This window comes from Molothrus aeneus, chromosome 2 (genome assembly GCF_037042795.1).
Source record: "Molothrus aeneus isolate 106 chromosome 2, BPBGC_Maene_1.0, whole genome shotgun sequence".
Lineage (NCBI taxonomy): Eukaryota > Metazoa > Chordata > Aves > Passeriformes > Icteridae > Molothrus > Molothrus aeneus.
Window position 1 is genome coordinate 44,417,945 of NC_089647.1, and position 20,477 is coordinate 44,438,421.

General features: G+C 38.1%; 1 protein-coding gene across 1 annotated transcript in view; it reads right to left on the reverse strand.

Moving 5' to 3' along the window:
- Positions 1 to 562: 562 nt before the first annotated feature.
- The window catches only part of MICU2 (mitochondrial calcium uptake 2), a 135,381-nt gene continuing 115,466 nt past the window's right edge, over positions 563 to 20,477 (reverse strand). Inside the window, exons 8-12 of the mRNA XM_066571769.1 lie at positions 15,529 to 15,626; positions 7,575 to 7,746; positions 7,183 to 7,291; positions 3,891 to 4,048; positions 563 to 3,607 (exon numbers count right to left, since the gene is read on the reverse strand). Coding sequence (XP_066427866.1) covers positions 3,503 to 3,607; positions 3,891 to 4,048; positions 7,183 to 7,291; positions 7,575 to 7,746; positions 15,529 to 15,626 — 642 coding nt within the window. The 3' untranslated portion in view covers positions 563 to 3,502. The remainder of the gene's footprint in view (positions 3,608 to 3,890; positions 4,049 to 7,182; positions 7,292 to 7,574; positions 7,747 to 15,528; positions 15,627 to 20,477) is intronic.

Here is a 20,477-nt window from a genome sequence, read left to right on the forward strand (position 1 = left end):
GGTCAATATACCTGAAATTTATACTTCCTCTAAGCAACATGATTGTTCCCATTCTTGCCCTTTATTGGGCAGTGATCCTTTTTATATTACATGCACTGAACATGTGAAGTGCCAGGAAACCACAGTCCATGGCCTGGTTGTTTGTCTGCTATGCAGAACATGTACTGCTCATAATTGCCTGTTTTGTTAAAACCTGCCAGCTTGGTTTGAATCCAAAGGGACTTTTGCTTTTAGAAAGAGGCTTGTACAAACTGAGACACCAGAATTAATTTCTAGAAACAATCAATGAGTTTCGATTACTTCTAGTATATCACACTGCATTTTTGCCTTTGCTTCATTTGAAAATGAAGAATAAATGGTTATTAGACATTATCTTAAAGTAAACAAACAAAGAAATGCAAGAAGTGCTATGGGGATACAACAACTAAAATTCTGTAAAGCAGTTATACGCTGTAGGTGACTGCACTTGCTTTTGTGTATCCTTGTGATATACCAATTTTTGAGACTTTTGCAATGTGCAATGTGTTCATCTTTATTCCATGTAAAATTCAGATGCAATGTGTTAGATTAAAAAAAATCGATTTTATTTAGCTTTTCTATACATTCCTGTTCAGAGGAATAGTTCCTTATGTTAAAACAAGTCACAATTGATTAGCTGTCACAATATTTAGACTGGTAGCTGACATAAGCCTTAACTAAATTGTGTTGAGTAATGCTCACAGCAAGCTGCAAATATCATACAGTGACTAAAAGGAACTAAAACATCAAACACTTAAACTATAATGAATTTCTTAAAAAACAGGGTGTATCTAAATACATAAATATCTCTTTTAATCTAAGATATTAAAAATGAGAAATTATTTTAAGACTGTTTTACAAACCATTTTAGTTGACAAATAACAATAAACTTACAAATTAAATGCAGAGTCTGATTCTTCAAGCCTGGTGGACAAATCATCCCTGGCCTTTAAAGGAGTTCCTTCCCAGCTGCACTTTCAGGATAACTTCTGAAAATTATTCATAAGTCTGTTTTAATTTCCAATCAATCTTTTTTTTCTTTTTACTATAGACACAAAATTCATATCAAACCCAAGCATATCCCTTTGCTTTTCCTCTGAACTTGAAATCAAAGCTTTTGCTGAAAAATAAAACTTGAAATCCCTGAAAGCAGATACTGCTGATTGCACAAACCCAGATAGAAATGAGCACTGAGGAATTAAACTTCTAGATACACTAAAGCTAAATGAGTTGATTTTTCCAAAAGAAAACCAAACATCTTGTAATAAGGAAGTAATTAGTAAACAAAAGAAACCACAAAAGCAATAAAAAAAATCATAAACCTATTAACTTCACACAGAATAAAATGCTAGGGAATAATTTCCACTCCAAAGTAAAAACGATTTGCCAAAATATTAACAGCAACAAATAAAAGGCAGCCTTGCATTACAGCCAGAACTGGCACAAAGCAACTGGGTGAACACATACACACTTCTGTGCCAGGGAAGCTCTTCTTCAATAGTGTCATTTTTTGGATAATTCGGGGAAGTGCAGCTGGCTGTGGTACTATGGTGCCAGTCCCACCTTTGCTCCCACCATGAGAAGCAACAAACAATTTCCAAACACACAAAGAAAACCAGCACCTGCTATCCTTCTGCCCACATAGCACTGCATGAGCTCAGTTTGAGGCATTTACTTCATTTGGATTTTTTCCTGGGGGAAAAGGGATCCTTGATGGTCACTGGTGCCTGATCTTCTAGACAGTCTCAGGACATCCCCACAGGCATGATCTTGTTCTGGGTGCATGTCCATGACAGGACTACCAGCATTTTCTCTTTAACACTTTAGATTAAAGCTCCAAGCTGAGGCCATGAGGGAAGAGTTACTTTGCTGGCCTCTCACTGTATTCCCTGGGAGTCACTGTGCCAAGGCTCAGGCAGGAGGACTTGTCCTCAGCACGAACATGATAGCTACCAACACATCAAACACATTCTCAGTAATCTCAGTATTTCTTAGGAGGGACCTTTAGGGTTTCCCAATGCATTCTCTCCTGTCCCTGCACCAACTGAGAGCTGCCCTGATGTCTTACCTATCATGGAAATTGCCCCTCTTCTTACAAACCCCAAAGAAATGACAACCAAGCACGACATGTTGAGCTTTGAAGCAAACACAGATGATGTAATGCAACAAACGGATGGATAGTTCCTCACTGAGTGGTTTCTTTTCTTATTTTTTTGAGACATTTCCCTAGTCCATGTTTTGAGTCTATTATCTCCATTATCACAAACCTATCCTGAAAGGTTAAGCTTTCACCCCAGCCAAGACAAGTCAGACAACTGAGAGTGGGAAAGAGAAAGAACCTTGACAGCTTTACAGATAAGTCTATCTCTTATATATATGGCCAACCAGGAAGAGTGATCTGGACCTGGCTTTTGACTCCTGGGATTGTAAGAAAGACAAAACATGTAACATGCACACCTGTGTATACAGAGGTGCACCTTATGTTATTGCAAAAAAATGTTCATCTGTAATTTCTAAGTGTTAGTCTTGATTTGTTCCTCTTTTTAGTGTTCAAGATCTTAGGTCTAACTTTGCATTTGGTGTAATAAACATTTGTATTTGGTTTTTTATTGGACATATTGCCTCAACAATGGCTTATTATAACCTTGATTTCCTGAGATACTTCAGGTTTTCCTGTCACAACTTTTAGTGAGATAAAACAACTATTTGTTACACATTTATCTTCTGCAATACAACTAAAGCAGAATAGTAATGAGTCAAATTGTAGCTACCACTGTGTTTGATAGAATTAGGATTTTTTTCTTCCCATTTATACTATGTGGAAGAGGTCTGAGACACTCAATACACAGTCATTCATCAATGTACAACTTTTAAACCCTGCATCAAGCCCATCAGTCTTGTATTTTTCCAGTTTAATAATAACACCATGAGGGCAGACAAACCAGACATCCACACAGGAACTGGTGGAATCAAGCATCAGGAACCAGCACATGAGCAGATCCCCATAACAAGGTGTGAATCTTCATTTTTGATTTAGGATAACTAGGTTTAAAATGTGTTGTGCAAGTGATTTTGCCTTGTGGACCTCTGCCCTTGCTGGAGAAGGAGAGCTGCTGTGTTGGTGGCTGAGATGATATTCACTCCTTCAACAGGAGATGATACTGCTGCGATGTTCCTGCCTGGGGCCATTATTCAATCCTGTGCATCCTGTATCCTACAGTGCAGGGTCAGACTCCACAGAGCAGTAAACAACACTATTCCCCAGAACAAGAGTACTTTGGTATGGAGGCCAAAAGCGACACCAGTTCTGTAAACCAAACTGATTGCACTGGAACGATTATAAAATTATTGCATTAGAGTCTGGGTTAATTAAACTTTAACTACAGCTAAAAAAAAAGAGCATTTTTGATTTAGTTATTATGTAAACAGGACAGACAAACTCCCCTAAAGAAAAACCACTTAAGCAAAAGAAAAATGGAGTGCTTTAAAAAGGACTTTTCCCAGTTTGCTTCCAAAGTTCTTTGACTTCTTTAATGCTTTCTTTTTTCACACACTTCCAGAAACCTTGAATGCCTTGCTGCTGTGGTACCTGTTAATAAAGTTAAAGTGTGTTTAGCATTTGCACAAAAAAGACTCCTATTCCCAGACTGTGTAAATACAATATATAATGTGCTGCTGCTTCCATAGTTCATGTGTGTAATAACGAATTCTTAATGGCAGCATTCATCCCAGATTCATCCCAGTAAGGACTACCCAATTTAAAATATATATATTTTTCTATTCATTAACTCTACCTGTGTTTCTACAAGCATTTACAAGAAATTTGTAGAAATCATCTGTGGTTTTTACAAACAATTATGTCAGCTTGTTACCCTCAAGCCTCGATGAATTCGGTTCCTCAGGACTCCAAGAAACTCGCTGTGGCTGAGGCAGTCATCTCCATCTAGATCAAAAATCTTGAAGATGGTATCCAAAACATTATCTGACAGATCCTGTCCTGTTGCCACCTTCACTGCTCTCTTGAACTCAGCTAATAAAGACATAATATTACATCACAAGTGACTGAACTTGCAAAGAAAACGGAAAGCTTATAAATAGCAGGATTCTGTCCAATTTACAATGGCTTGTGGGTATCCTAACTGGAGAATTTGGGATGTGTAAACTAGTAAACTATTAGGAGGACTCAGTTCATGCGTTCTTGAGCTTGCTTCTGTCAGTGTCATATTTTCTGAAAAATCCCTTCGCCAGGATTTCTTCTCCTGGGAAGTTGAGAAGCCTCAGAGAAAAAGGAAAATGATATTATCTCATTGCTTCTCCCTGTTTCGCTGCTTCGGAATGTGGTTGGAGAGTGTTTATCCAACAGGTGGTTGTTTGATTGGTTTCATGTGAATTGTTTTGACTTAATGACCAACCACTGTCCAGCTGTGTTGGGACTCTGAGGAGTCACGAGTTTTTAATTAGTATCTTGTTAAGCCTTCTGTCTGTATCCTTTCTCTATTCTTTAGTATAGTTTTAGTATAGCATTCTTTAATATAGTAACATAAAATAATAAATTAGCCTTCTAAGAACATAGAGTCAGATTCTCAATTCCTCCTTCATCCTGGGGATCCAGAAAATACTACATGCTTCTTCTTTTGTAACACTATTAATTTTATCATAAGCTTTAGCAAGGCACTGCTTCTCAAGCAACAGTACAAGTGACAATTTTTGCTAGAAATAGATGAAAATTTACATATTTTTGGCTCTTTCCTGTTCATACAAATGGTGTTTGCCTCACTATCCTCTCATTAAAAACCTTACCATTTTATATCAAGCCAGCTTCATGACAATTCATTCTACAAGAAAACTCTTCTTCTGAGAGAACAGTAGGTTATATACTCCACCTCAACTAACAATCTCCTCAGCAACTCTGCAGAAACACAGACCATCAAGTAGTCAATGCACTGCTTACAGTACATGGTTTTATGTATCTGTAGTTCTGGTTTTGAGACAAGCTGGCTAGCTCCTGTTAAATGATGCTGAAGAGTTACTGAGGATTTCTGGCAGGAAAAGCTGCCATACCTCTCTGGAGATGTACTTTCATCTTCAGCTCTTTTTCCTTTTCTCTTTACACCACCATGTGCAGTATAGAAACACCCACTAGCCCCTCTTTTTGTCCTGTGGTGCACAGAATTTGGAGTTTTGGCTCAAGGAAGATGAGGAAGTGTGTGGGGCTGCCACAAAACAGCAGCTTGTAAGAGTGGAAGGATTATTGTTTACTGTAGCAAGCACAATCACAACACATGAATTGGATGCATTTTTGAAGGCATCATGGAAGCGTGAATTTCAAAAAGGAACTGGAAGTTATTGAAGAGTAGCAGTATTGTAGATTATTACAGCAAGTTGTCCAATGAAGTCATAAATGCAATATTAACATGGTTCTGCTCTCATAAACAAGTGCTGCTTATAAATAGTGTTATAAATATTATTATTTCTGAAGCTTACTAGAGGGAATAGCATTCCTGACATAGCTCTCATCTTCGTCTCTTTCAACAATTCCTGTATAAATGTAGTTGGTTTCACAGTTGGTTTAAATAGAATTAAGTTAAAAATCCTTCTGTAAAAGGGTATATCACATCTTGAAAAAGACATAAAACATGGGATGTTTATAGTAGTCTTAATTTTGTCTTTGAAAAGATGTTAACTGTTTCATCTTTTGAAGCTGAATTTAAATCCAGACACGGCACTATCCTTTCTTTGAATGTAACATCAATAAAAGAAAATCTTCTACAACAGTGGGGCATAACAATTTTCTAGCAAAGAAGGGCCACCTTACCAGAGAGAAAAGATGAGTTGTGAACTTAGAAGAAAAAGAAATCTAGAATAAAAGGAAGGACTAAAAGACTGTCTTATATTTAGATGAATGTTCATATGTGTGTGAATACACATGATAATGTCCACATTATTGTGCAAACACCAAGACAAAGAACTCAGCCAGATTCAGGAGAGAATTAGACATACAGGCATGTAACATCTGTGAGTTACCTCAGCAGCTGGCTGATTTTGATTACAGTGGGGTTCAGCACAAAAACAGACTAGTAATGAAAGTCACAAGTTGCAAATCTTCCAGTTTTCTTTGGTTCAAATCCCATCCAAACATATATCTTTCAAGAATATGTATTTCTCTTTCCTCTTCTCACATCTCTCATCCTTTTTCACATGAGCCCATCAAATATTAATTTCAATGAATGTTAGTATCTTTTTAAATTTCCTTAGGAACTTTTTAATAATGTTGCTATTTTGAAATAACTTATGAGACTTGTCCTTCAAGAGTAACAACGAAGTACAACCTCAGGATTAAAACAAAAAGCATTTGTATGTCCATAAAACTTTTGATTCATTGCTCCTCTTTCTCCTGTATGGGAAGGAAGCAACTCCCCTCCTTGAAATCTTTATTTTAAACCCCACTTTACGACATTGTTTCTTTTTGATAGACATAACTGCATAACACATCCTCCTCAGCACAGGGAGAACATGGAGTAAGTCCAAAGGACTGCCACAAAAATTATGTGGTAATTTTTGGGATGGAGCACCTCTTCAGTGAAGAAAGGCCAAGAGAGTTGGGGTTGTTCAGCCTGGAGAAGAGATACCTCAGGGCAGACTTTATTGTGGACTTTCACTATATCAAGGGAGCTTATAAGAGAGTTTTTACCAAGGCCTGTAGTGACAGAAAAAGCAAAATGCTTTCAAAGTGAAAAAGGGTAGATTTAGACTGGACATAAGGAAGAAACTTACAAAGCTGTGGCTGTCTCATCATTGAAAGTGTTGAAGGTCTGGTTGGGTGGAGATTTGAGCAACCTAATCCAGTGACAGAGTTCCCTGGCTATGGCAGAAGGTTTGGAAAAATGACCTTTAAAGGTCCCTTCCAACCCAAACTATTTTATGATTTATTAGTCTGCTGTCATTAATCCACATATGACAGCACATTAGAACTTTGAAATGAAAACATTTTGGAAACTTTATATTATTATTTTTTAATGAAATAGAACTAAGTCCAAATACAGAGCAGTATAATATTTTTGGATTTCACTGTGGTACTTTGGGATAATAATTTACATTATTTCATAATTAAAATGATTTTTTTTGCCTTTAAAAAAACACACATGAAACATGTACAGCACTTACCCCGCTTAACAGGACGATTTGCTACAGTAAACATCTGCATGGCGATGGAAAAGTCTTCCAGATTATTTGTAAACTTGCAAAAAGTCTTGAATTCTTCCAAACTGATGTTCTAGAGTATCACAGAATTCAGATTATATATAATGAATATACATTCAAATCCCAATTATTCTATGTCATTAAATCTCGTGGGACTTAGTGTTTAGATGTGACTGCCTACTCATTGTTGATATTTGTATTTCTCAGCTGGACAATTATCATTGCTCTTACTTGTATACAATTCAAGGGCTGCAATACTTCATTTGGCAACTGGATATCTCATTAGATACCCATATTCAAATGAAAACCTGTGCACAGAAAGGAGGAAGGAAAACAAGTATACTTTGGGTACCAACCTCTCCTGCTTCGATTCTGTCTTTCACATTCTGCCAGTAAATTTCATTGTTCTCCTCATCAGTGAAGTACAGCAACCATGCCGCAAAGTCTTCTTTTCTCATGACGCTCAAACCCTTTGAAAACTTGATGAATTCCATTTCTTGGACTTCTGTTTGAAGATTTTCCATGAATCTACGTGTAAACAGATATTATCCACCACTTGATACTTCCATCCCTGTATCACCACTACTACCTTAGCTACCAAGTGCCGCAGACACCAGCTCTGAGCCACAGACACTTTCGACATTGTTGTTTAAAACAAATAAACCACATAGGTTTAATTTCCCCTGCTCTCGCGGATGTTTCCAGGGCTGCATTTCCACAAGGACACCAGCAGGACGCGCTCTCGGCCTGCACAGGGGGCTGCTGCCAGCAGAACTTAGGGACGCATTGGACATCTCGGTTTTACTCGGGTTTAAAAATGCGCAGATAAGGAGATTAAAAAATCGGTAAGGCAGCAGCATAATGAATGAATGAATGAATGAATGAATGAATGAATGAATGAATGAATGAATGAATGAATGAATGAATGAATGAATGAATGAATGAATGAATGAAAAAGGACTTGGGAACTGAAAATCTGACACATGATTTATGAGGTTTCATATTAAAAAGAGAGGAATGACAAGATCGCAAAGTGCCTAAAAAGACGAGGCAGTAATAATCACAAAGGTGAAAGAGGAAACTTGAATTTATTGCTGTAGGAGAAGATGACTGAAACTATCAAAGATTGTAACTACATACAGAGGTTTGGTGAATCAGTTCTGTGCTCACTAGAGGATAGATCAGAGAGGATTACAATTGATTTGTACAGAGTTAAGAAGAGCACAGAAAATGTTGCAGGGCTTTGGGAAGGTAAGAGAGCTGTCTGAAAAAGGAAAGAGTCAACATCAAAGTTTTTAGGAGGCACTCATTCTTTTGGGAAAGAAAGAAAAAAGTATTACAAGAAGCAAATAATAACCTGAAGGTACAGAGCTGTAATTGTGAGTTGTAGCTTCAAGTTTTTTCTTTTGGTCTATATGGCTAGTATTAATTTTGAAAAAGTTAACACAGACAATACAGTGTGATCCATTTGGTATTTTCCACTTCAGAAATGGGGCAATCCAAAAACAAGAGCTGACTTTTAAATAAAGGCTAAAACCAGTGGTGCTTGCCAGAATCCCCTCCATATTGCTAAAGAACCCTTCTTTACTGAGTTGCAGAAATTATTGACAAGAGGGAATGAAATACTCCTATATTAGGACAAAGCAATTAATTGGAGAAGAGGACAGCTAAGGGTCTGTGTAGCCAATATCAGCAGAGGTTCATTTGCTCATCCGTGTTTGCCTGGCCTCACTGGGTTTGAATTCTTTCCCTTGAAATTACAGCATTTGAGTCCACACAGCTATCTTTAGCTCTTTAATGAGATCACTTGGACAATTAGTAGCTTGAAGCTCTGTGAAGTCTATAAGGGGTTAGCTAAAGACTGCTCTTGAAGCATAAGCTCTCTCTTGTATTTTCCCCTCTAACAGGTAGAGCTTCACATGCAAATAAAGGACCAAAAACTGCTTCACAGCTCAGGACATGCAGGTAAATGAAAGCCTTATAGTGAGGTGAATTTAAGTTTCAGGCTGGGGCTGAGTTAGGGTAACACGGAGGAGGGGTACAAAATGTTGTCACATTTTATATGTGCCTTTTTCTGGTCTAGTAAAGGGATTCTAAAGTATAGCCAAACACTAAGATGTTCCTTCACAGTCTACCTTAAGGACTGACACACTTTCAATTCCCCCAGCTCTCCCTCTCAGAAGTGGATGAAAGACCAAAGGACCAGGTAGTGCAACCAGTGTGACTGGGTAACCCTTTGTTTTGCAGAGTGGCAAGAGCTGCCTTGCTCAGCTTGCAAAACACTCCTCTGTTTTCAGGTCCAGCTCCTGTCTTTGTAACTCACAAGGAGACTGCTGCCTCTGGCCAGCATCACAGCCAGCACGTGCCAGGGAGATCAGCCCTGGCACAAGCAGCCCTGCCGCACCCAGGGCCCCCAAGAGTCTCCCCAGGTCTTGGGAAGGGAGGTCAAGTTGCAGAGGGAGAGAACAGCATGGATCTGGCATGTAGACCAAGCATGGAGTCAGCCCAGCAGAGACTGAGTAGGGCCACTTGGCTGCATTTTGAGAGTGGCCATCACAGGCAAGGAGGAGATGGTATTGGGGATGTGTGGTTTGTGGTGGGCTGGAAGGCACAGCCAAGACTGTGCAGAACAATTTCTTTGACTGTAGTTTCTAACTCATGTAACGTCTGGTCTGGAGGAGGAGAAGTTGCAGAAAATGAGGTCACTCACAGAAATATGCCTAAAACTTGGATGCAGAGAAATGAGACAACATGTGTTTTATTTTCTTGGACTTTTATCTATGAAAGGTGGACATATTTTGCAACAGACTTAAGATCTTGAGAATTGAGCTATTTATCTTGGGGAGAAAGCTCTCAGTCATTTGCTTTACTGGTTGCTAGCCACAGGCAATGACACAGAAACAGATTCTTCCACCTTTTCTGAATATTGTATTTCCTTAAGCAGACAGGCCATGGTGATCTGCCTTCTAGTCACACCCAATAAGGCAGATCAATCATTCCAACATGATGAGGAAGAAGCCCACCAAGCTGCACACATCAGCCTGCTGAAAGGGGCAGCAAAGCCAGAGGAGACAGTGAAGGGTTTGGCTGTGGCACTTTCAGTGTGTTCTTGCTTCTGCACCCTCTTCTAATTGAAGTTCATTTCAACTTGTAGGCTTGCTCCTGGCAAGCCAGAGTGGGAAGATTTCCTGCCATATCAAATCCTACTTGGAGCAGTAGCTGAAATGTGCAATTTAAAATTTATGTGATAGTTTCCCATATTACAAAAATTAAAATACTGTGAATCATCGCATCAGCATTCTAGGTCACTCTTATTCCCAGATGTGAGAGTTAAAAATCCTAATGAGGTTTTTTTTTAAAGTAAAAGTTATTAAAAGTTATTAAAAATAACTTTCTGGTTAGGATGTAAAACTTGATACATAAATGTCAAGACACCACTAGGGATACTTGCTTTTGTATCTTCTGGATCACAGTGCAATGTGTTTCAGCTGTGAAGTCCTCAAAATTTATCCAGATATTAGGAAAAACAAGCACAGGAATAAAATTCCTGCTCTCCCAAAGTCAGTGGGATCTTGGCTGGGGACTTGGTAGGGAGTCAGAATTCAAGTACAGGAAAAGGATTCTGATTGTAGATATGCTCTACAATTAAAAAATTATTACACTGGGAATACTCTTATGCTATAGTAGGTTGAAAATGAAAGAAAGCTCTAAGTTTCCAAGTAACAAAAAGGAGAGGTAAACCATAAATTTATAAGATGGGGAAAGGGCCAGGAATAGAGAGCACTTTCTTTAAGATAGCCCACTTTATCCACACTCTCTAAAACACCCACGTTGAAGGCCATTGGCCAAATTCGTTATCATGTTACAACAGCATCCAGAAACCTTATCAGGATTTATCCTTCATTTTGTAATGGGCTCTAGTATAGAAAGAGGGAGTCTCCCAAGGCTTTTGGCAACTCAGCTTTAATAGTGCTAACCCACCACAAATAGTAGTGAAAATGAAATAAAAGAGGGGAGATCTCAGGAATGCAGTTATTCCCCCCTCCAAGCGGAGAATTCTTCATGGCACAGAAAGAAGGAGATTGAAACACTTAAGGAAATATTGGGGAAAGTTTTTTTTTCCACCTCTTGACCTGAACTGTCTGTGCAGAGCTTCAACACTCTTAATACAGGAACTGACCAGTTCCTGTCACACTGGTTTTTATAGGAAGGAATCTAACAACAAAAATAGTGGTGGATATACCACCACAGCATTTGCATCGTGCTTTGGCTCCTCTTTGGATGCCAAAGTCTTTTTGAAGAATTGATAACCCTCTCTGCACCAGAAGACTATGGTAAACCAGCTGCAGCTTGCCTTTTTGCAATCTGACTTTCAAACCAGAATACAGAAAATCTAGTAAAGGTAACCTTTAGAAAACATTTAGATCTATGCTTGTAAATTCAGGCTTGCAAGAATTAAGACAGTTAATCAATCTCACAATTTTCAGAATTGCAAGCAAAACCCTCTTTGATTTACTGTCCTTAGCATTTCCAAACCAAAAAACTCGCTTTCATTTTTAAGTGTTCTATAGAAATGAACCAAGCTACTCTTTTGCTAAGCTCACATGAAAGGAAGAAAAATATTTTTCTCAAGCTCTTTACTAAGTATTTGGGAAATATTCAGATTGAGTTATGACAGGAATATCATGAAGCCAGATTTTGTTGCTGTTCTTCCCTTCCTCACTGCCTGATCTTGGCTATAACTGATGTAATCTCTATGTATTATGACTCTCTATGCACACACATAGATAAAAGTGTAGGAACAGAGACAAGCAATCATATTCTATTTCTGCAAAGCAATTCCAAATCCCCAGATGAAAATCACTGAAAATATATAAGCTGTCATCACAGCAAAAGCACAGCATGCTGGCTGATGATGATACCTGAAAGAGATCCTGCATCCATGCACTAGCACACACACACCACAGCCCCCCCCAGAAATGTCACCACTAGCAGTGGGGTCCAGCCTGGATCATTTTGGCTTCTTAAATGAAAGGTTCCAAATAAAAGGAATTCAAAATACTGAAGGAAAGAAACAGGATAAGTAGGGAAAAGGCATGATCTCTGTATGGTTATACAATTTGTCCCCATCTCTCTAAAGCAGAAATTAAAAAAGAACCATAATTGAAGAATATTTCTGGTAAAAAATCCTATTAACTGATGAAACAAGAAGGAAGAAATCAGGTAAGAGAATGACATAAACTGGATCGAAACGTTAACTTTCCTCATACTATTAAAAGAGGCCCATTGTTTAACCACACTGGGAAGTACTTTTTTTGTAAGACATCCCAGAAAAAATACAACAATCAGAGAGTTTTTTGAATATCCTTTCCACACTCTCTGCACTTTTTTCCTTCAAGGAGAATGTAAGAGATTTAAGCTTGCTTGGGGACAGATTACAGAAAAAATCACAGCAGTCGTAAACTGTTTAGGGAGTGAAATACTGTCTCCTCTTTTATTTGGGATTAGACATACTTAAACAAGATCAGTAAGGGACTTTTTTCAGGGGAAAGCAACCCCCAGTGTCTGTCAGGAAGAAATATTTCCTATATCTAGAAAAGTAAATAGTTTTCTACTCTAGAATAAAAGATAGTACATTTGATGTAGTTGGAAATTAAAGCACAAGTTAGATTTTTTTTTTTTAAGAAAAGACTAAAAATTATTTCTATATTAAAAACCAGGGGAAATCCATACTAAAGAATAAAAAAGCCTTGAATTCTGGGGACATTCTCTAAGAAAGGACCTGGTATTAGAAGATAACATTATTGTTGAGGTGTAAAACTGAGTGGTGTCATCTGAAACAGAAACTTGTTCGGATCTTCTGAAAAGAAAGACGGCTTCCTGTATTAAATCTACCCTCTTTGTTACTTGATTTTAGGCTTACTGCATATTCTTCTATATTTCCCTAAAAAAGGTTACAGGAGAATACTCTTCTAGCTGTACTTGACTAAGAGGCCACACCTTTAGTAGTGTAATATACATAAACATACTCCAGAAATTTATATTTCCTAACATTTGCTAGGGAAATATAGAAGAAATTGTATATTCTTGGTTTTGAAATTGTAAATTCTTATTTATAATTACTACAATGTCCTTATGTTAAGGACAATACAACTAATAAGAACTCATCTAGCAGTCTGGAGCTGAACATGTGTTCCTTGAGTCCTACCTTAAGAAGCCTGAAGATCTCTGAAAGAACCTTTACATTTGATAAAAACACTGCCTGAGGATTGTCTGTGTGTGTATCAGTATCTGGGATTGCCCAAGAAGCAAGCACCAGCTGGAGACAGATGCCTGACCATATTCCCTCCCTATTCTCAGTGTGCCTCCTCTGTTCAGGGCAGTAGGAAAAGAGGCACAAGAACTGGTTTACATCAGCCTCACACTGCCCCAAGAGATGTAGAGAGTTTCCATTTTCTTTGTGCCATCTAAAGGCAAAGAAAGGAGAACAGTTTGGCAAATTAATTGCCCTGGGATATTGACTGTGGCTGTCTGACATTTTTAAAATGTTTGGACTGTGGGCTAAAAGGCTTGGATAATGCTGGTGTGCATGTAGATACAGATGGTTGCATACTTACAAAAGGATTTTTTAATGCCAGACAAACTGAAAAGAGGGAACATGAGGAAAATATAAGTAATGAGATAAGAACAGTGGTCTCAGCTTTCAGAATTCCCATATAAGTACAGTGAAATTTCAGAATGAAAGCATTCCTGTTTTTTGGGGTGAATTATTTTTATATTTTTAGTGATTTTTCCTTTTTTTTTCTTTCGGGTGGTTTTTTTTTTTTTTTTTTTTAGTTTTAAAGACTCTGAAGAACAGCAATATCTGTGTATTTAACTGATGTGACAAGTTTTAGTGTGTCCTAATCAAACATAATCACCTCTATTTTCTACTAAGTACTACACTGATCAATGGAAAAGCTTTCTAGGCAAGAACTTGGAAAATGATAAAAGCATTTACCATCATTATTTTTTGCTTTTGAGAATGATCTATGTCTCTACAGCTCATCAGTCATCTCTTGTAAAAACAATGTGGCACTTTGATCAAACAGCCAACAATAGCTTCCCGCAGAAGGTAAAGTGTTATGAGAGGCCATCAGATAGAAATCACATTTTCTCTGAACAATAGGAACCCAGAAATGATGTGCTTGATTTACTTGCAAATAAAATCATGTGAAAGGTGATATCCTCACAGAGGTTAAGAAGACAGCGATCCTTTTATTCACCTTTCTGCATGTTAAACAAACTCCAGTGTCACGTGGCAGCTGAGATGGAGTGTCTACGCAGTGATAAAGAGGCACATTCCAGCCCCACGAAACATAACTGCCACTGTTGAAAAATTACCTGCATTAAACCTTACACTTATCCCACAAATTTTAAGAGCAAGATGTGGGAGTTTGATTTTGATTACAGGCCTCTATCTGTGTGGCAGGCAAAGGTCTTTAACCTACGTGTTCTGAATGTACAAGGTACATAGTTTCATCAATGTCATGCCTCATTGGGTCAATGTAGGATTTTATCTAAAACCTGAGGCTTTTCAGTTTACACTGTATATGCAAACACAACCTTTTACTGGTGCTCTCTGCCTTTTGTTTCATTGAGAGGATCTATGGTATTTATAGAAAAGGGAGCTGGAGACATCTTAGACTTATTTTACTCACTTAGATTCCTATTGAGCTGAGGTCTTCAAAAGGGAAAGGTTGTTTATTTGAAGACTGGTATGTACCAGAGCCACTGGAGCCAAACACACTTTAGTCTACTGATTGCAAAAACATTCATTTTTAAGAGGGCTGCCACACATTCTCCTCTTCTGAATGCAAACTGAAGCAAAACACATTATTCTACTTTATTTTTGCAGTCTGTAAATGACTGATTATTTTTGTAAAAAAGGTAATACTGACAGATAATCTTCTCTTGATGCCATGCTACAGTATGTGTGTCAAGACTCAAACAGGTATCTGCACAGTCTCATTGCAAAAGTAGTCCAAATGGTAGAGGAAAAGGCACTGGGAAAGTTTCAACAGAAGCTGGAATTTGAAGCAAGTGGAGAAGTTGTCTGTAGCTTACCATGACAGCTGTAATGGGAAAGGAAGTATTTCAACTCAGAAAGTGTTTTTTAATTGATTAGAAGTCACTTTTTCTGTGACTTGGTCATTGCTTAATTTTCTGAATCAACTCAGTGTGATGTCAGATAAATGCCCGAGTTGGGGTAAAGCACAGGGGGTAGGAACCAGACTAGTTCCTGTTATGCTTGCCTAGCTGAAAAAATACCTGAAAAACTCGGAAAAGCGAAGTTTTTCCTTTCCTTGTTTTCCAAAGAAATGTACCAGCAACACAGTATTAACACCACAGCTGTCCAGTTCTGCTTCCTATAAAACAAAAAAACCTATATGATTGTTATGCTTTGCATGATCATTAATATTCACCATTAATCTAAAAATATTTATTTGAACTAGAATTTCCCTAAAGATACTTGAAATTTAATTATTGTTCCCAAAGCTATCACACAGGATCTCAGAGCTGAAAAACTCTTCCACATTAACTGCTAACAGTGTATTATAAGTTCTGCTTCTAAATACTCTATATGAAAGATAAGAACAATTTCCAACCACCATCAGTGATTTTATTATAATATTTTATTATTTTTATTATTAAAATGGAGAAGGTTGCAAGTTAAATCTTTAAGAAACTTTATTCTTAGGTGAATAGAAGGCTTAAATAAAGTTAGTATCTGTAAGGAAGTTTTTAGTTAGGTATTTAAAAACATTCATGATAGTCTAATGAATGAAGCTAGGAAAATACCAACACTGATAATGCTCTAGTATATTATGGTCTTATTATGGTGTCATCCGGTATTGTGGTATTGTTCATTTTGTGCGCTGGGGGGTGCTGTGCCTGTTAAATAAACAGGTTCTTTCCACTTAAAAAAAAAAAAAAAAAAAAAAAAGGGTTCAGTGTGGGTACCCCTTGGCCCCAGGGGGTGAAATATGGGGGGGACAGATGTCCCAAAGTTCAGACTGTGCCTTTTTGGAGTGGGACGAAGCATCCTTAAAAGTCGACCCTAGAAGCAGCTCTGGTCCGTGTTCAGTGGTGAGAGCGCTGGACATGAAAGGAAGAGGTCACCACTGGCACAAGAAGGACTCCTTCTCCTCTTGATGGACTGAGGATTGAGTTTTCTGAAGGGTGGTGCCGGACCGAAGAGTCGATGATTTGGGGGATGTATTGTATTGGGAATTTGGTGGGGAGGAGGAGGAGATGTATTTGTGAAGTTTTCATTTTCCCCGTGTGTTTCTTTTTTTTTTCCCTTTCCCTTGTAGTTTAGTTAATAAATTTTTTTTCTTTTCCTAAGTGGGAGCCTGCTTTGCTTATTCCTGGTCACATCTCACAGCAGAAACCAGGGAGAGAGTATTCTCATGGAGGCACTGGCATTGTGCCAGTGTCAAACCATGACAGTGACCTTTCTATAAATATTTTTAAAATCTGAAGAAGAAATTCCTGCAGAGAAGGGATACACACTATTCCAACTCAATCTTTAACAAGCCTAAACCCACACATAATGCTGGATTTCTGCTCTATGCTTCTTTCAGCACCAGCATACTGGCATTTCTTTGAACACAGCAAAACACTAAGCAATAGGAAAAGAGAATTTTTTTTAAGTCTGTAGGGATTTCAACATACTATTCTTATGACATCTAAATAGTCTCTGTGTCTTTTATCTGGTTGAAGAGGTAAGATGAAAGACGAGTCTATTCATAAGATTTAATACTAATGGTTATTTAGCTTTCAGCATCATCAATAACAAGTCCCATTAGTCCCCCGTGTTCCATGCTTACTGCATACATGACAAAGTTATTTTATAGTTAAAGCAGAAACATTCCTCATTTCTACTACAAGCCACAGTTCACCAAATGCCAGTGATATGAGTTATGTATGAGTGAACCTAGAAAAAAAACAGTTTTCAAGTGATATGCAAACTGCACTTACTGAACTTTTATCATTTAATTGCAGGCAAAGAATATTTAAATACCCAGAAGATCCATCCTTCTGAAGTTTAAACACTTCAGATTACTGTGAAGACTGATGCATAAACATTGGTATATGCTTTTTTGAAAGCCAAAAGTCAAACATTCATGTATCCTTATTTGAAATTCAAACCCAAACTATTTATATCAGAATACAAAGTTTTCTAAAAAGAAAGAGAGAAGAATCCACATATCCCTCACTGTAGCTAGATTGTAATCTGCTTTTTGTGGGTTTTGCTTACATGTTTAAAGGACACTTGAAAAATGCAAGGAATAAATTTGCTAATGTAATTTTAAAAACTGAACTCATGATTACACAAATTAATGCTTCTAATTTAATTACTCCATATTGCAATAAGTGCTGTATGAAAACAAACTGAAAAATGAGGTTTAAAATAACCTTTTCAAAACTAAGTCTGTGATAGTGAAAGTTCTTTTCTTCTATTAACATTTTTCTAGTTACAAGCTAGAAGAAGGCATACAAACAATACCTACCTCATCTTATCTAAGATGACAAAGCCTATCCCAGGATTTATAACAAATATGCACCTACTTGCTGGCTACCTTCTTTATCAGTTGGAATTCCACAGAGAAACTGGCAGATGTCCAAACACTATGTTAGTGAGAGTTAAATATATTTTAGAACTACAAAACAGTACATTTCTTTAAAGCACAGAACGCAACAGGAGACCACAGAGACTACACCTTAAGGGTGAAATTAAAAAAATTGCTTTTCCTAGAGTTAATGTTATTAAATTAAAGTACATGTTAGTACATAATTCCTTTTTGTCCACAGAATCATTAGGAGCTTTTGCTGCTGATCTGTATAAATTAGTACCGACATGACAAATCCTTGTTAGAAGATAATGAGAATTCTATTAATATTTCCAACACCTCACCCTCGTGAGCTTGGTACACTTGGAATGTCTCTCTTGGCAATAAGAATGAAATGGTAACCCAATCCCAGGCTGTAAAGCAGACCAGACTGGTAGATTTAAGTCACTATCTAAACTGAGTGAAAGTTTGCATTCTGGTCTATCTGGCTGCTTCAGGGCCTGGGATGGTGCACCACAGAACCCTTTTGATCTGTACATTTACAGAAAGCTGAGGCATAGAGTGGAAAAAGGATCCCAGGGGTCTGAGTTTCATCTTGATACAAGCACAGGATGGAGCAGAGATATGTACCACAAGTGGGGAACTCAGACATGTTCCAGAATCCCAAAGACCACACAATCTGATGCCACACAAGTCTATGAACTAATGAACATGTGTGTACATATTACAAACATAGGCTAATTTTCCTAGAGTAATGTTAACGCCTCCTACACTTTCAAAAGTATAATGAACTGCTGAATTATGCAATTATTCCTTTTTAAGCAAGATCAGATAACACAAGTTATTTCCTTATTACATTACATAGGCTGTTAACATAAGAGGCCTGATGCTGCAAACACTGAGTCATGGGCAAAGACCTACCTAATCCTGTAGCTCCCCAATGAGCTTTTGACATTTAGGACCTGATACTGCAGCAAGTACCAACAAGTGTCACTGAGAAGAAACTTATCGCACAGTGAGATGGGATTTTCAGAATAATGTACCTAACTGATTTTCAAAACTCATCTGAAATGTTAATAGACTTACTGTCTCTAAATTCTTACAACCTTTCCTTGCAGAATTTTGCCTGAGGCATGACTGGAAAGCATTCATCATGATTCAAATCTGCAATTCATTTCTTGTTCTCTTGCTTGCTTCCTGAGATGGTGTTTGCTGTGCAATGTTTTACTTCACTAGAAATTCTAAAAATAATATGTATTTTGGATTGAATATTTTTTTTATTAAAGACAGAAGGAGAGTGAGTAGATGGAAGAATGGGCAAAGAAGTGAGGTTGGGCAAGGAGGACAATACCTTAATTTCTGTCTGCTAGTGATTAAAATATTTCCAAAGGTAAGACTAAATCTTTGCAAATTTTTCTGAGTCCACTGCTCTGCAATCCTCTTTGTTTTTAAGCTGCTAGCTCAGTCAATTCACCATGCCAGGCTGCTATCGCAGCCTAGCTTCACACACTGCTACAGAGAATTCAAGCTTTCTGTCATTTTGAGAGTCTCGCAGATGCTGGAATATATCCTAGGACTCAGTTCTGGTAAGAAGGTTTAAAAGATGTGTCCATTATGAAATTAATCCTAACAGTTACAGTCAGTCAAAAGAACTGTAAGCAGGCCAGCTAGTGGGACCAGGAGATACAGATCTCCAAAAGCAGTTCTTTTTGGCAAAGCCCAGACAGTCTCTAGTGGGTCCCAGAATAAAACTGTGTATTTTGTGATAAATAAACTTTCCTCCTAATGTAAATCCACACTGAAGTTTTTCATGTTTTGCAATGCATGTTCTTACTAGGTAGGATTCAAGAATACCTCAGGTCTGATGCAGAAGGGCTGAAATATGCACAGATGATTCTACAGAGGATATAGCAGACAATATTTGAGAAGTCTGACAGAACATCTTCTAAACAATAAACAGCATCCAATAACACCCATAATTCCTACTACTGGGAGGATCAACTCTTATGTTAATGACAACTAATGCCATGGAATCACTCTGCTGTACACTTACGCCTTTTGTAATGAAGAACATGTAACTTCATGGACATCTTCAGGTTTCAGTGCATCACCCACAGCTCTGCATCAATTCACATAAGGACGTACAGAATAAAAATGGTTTCCAGCTGGTGGGGCTAAAACTAACCTAGATGCTGCAGGAGATACTTTAGGCCCCAAATAGAAACAGGTTGAACCATGCCTTGTTCCAAGAGGGTTGACTGTGCCAAGAGTTGGGGAATGGCACTGCTGCACTGTAAAGCCCGAGGCTGCCTGACCCACGCCCTGCTGGCAGCCTGGGAAAGCAGCTCCTACCCACAGCTGGGGACAGCTCCTCACAGGAACCCAGGCCCTGCCTCTCTGTTGTGGCATACTTAAAAAATGTAACTTTGCACCAAAAAAAGAGATTCCATGACAAGGACTCCCTTCAGGAGGTGTGATGTCTATGAAGCCCACTCTTTTGATCAAGGCAGACCTGGCCTTGAAGGCCGAGCAAATCCATCCTCAGCACACACAAACCCTCTTGCTCTCGGTGCTGAAAATGGCTCATGTGGCCTGTCATCAGCTCCCCAGCCAGCCCCTGCTCAAACATGGTTCCTTCTCTCT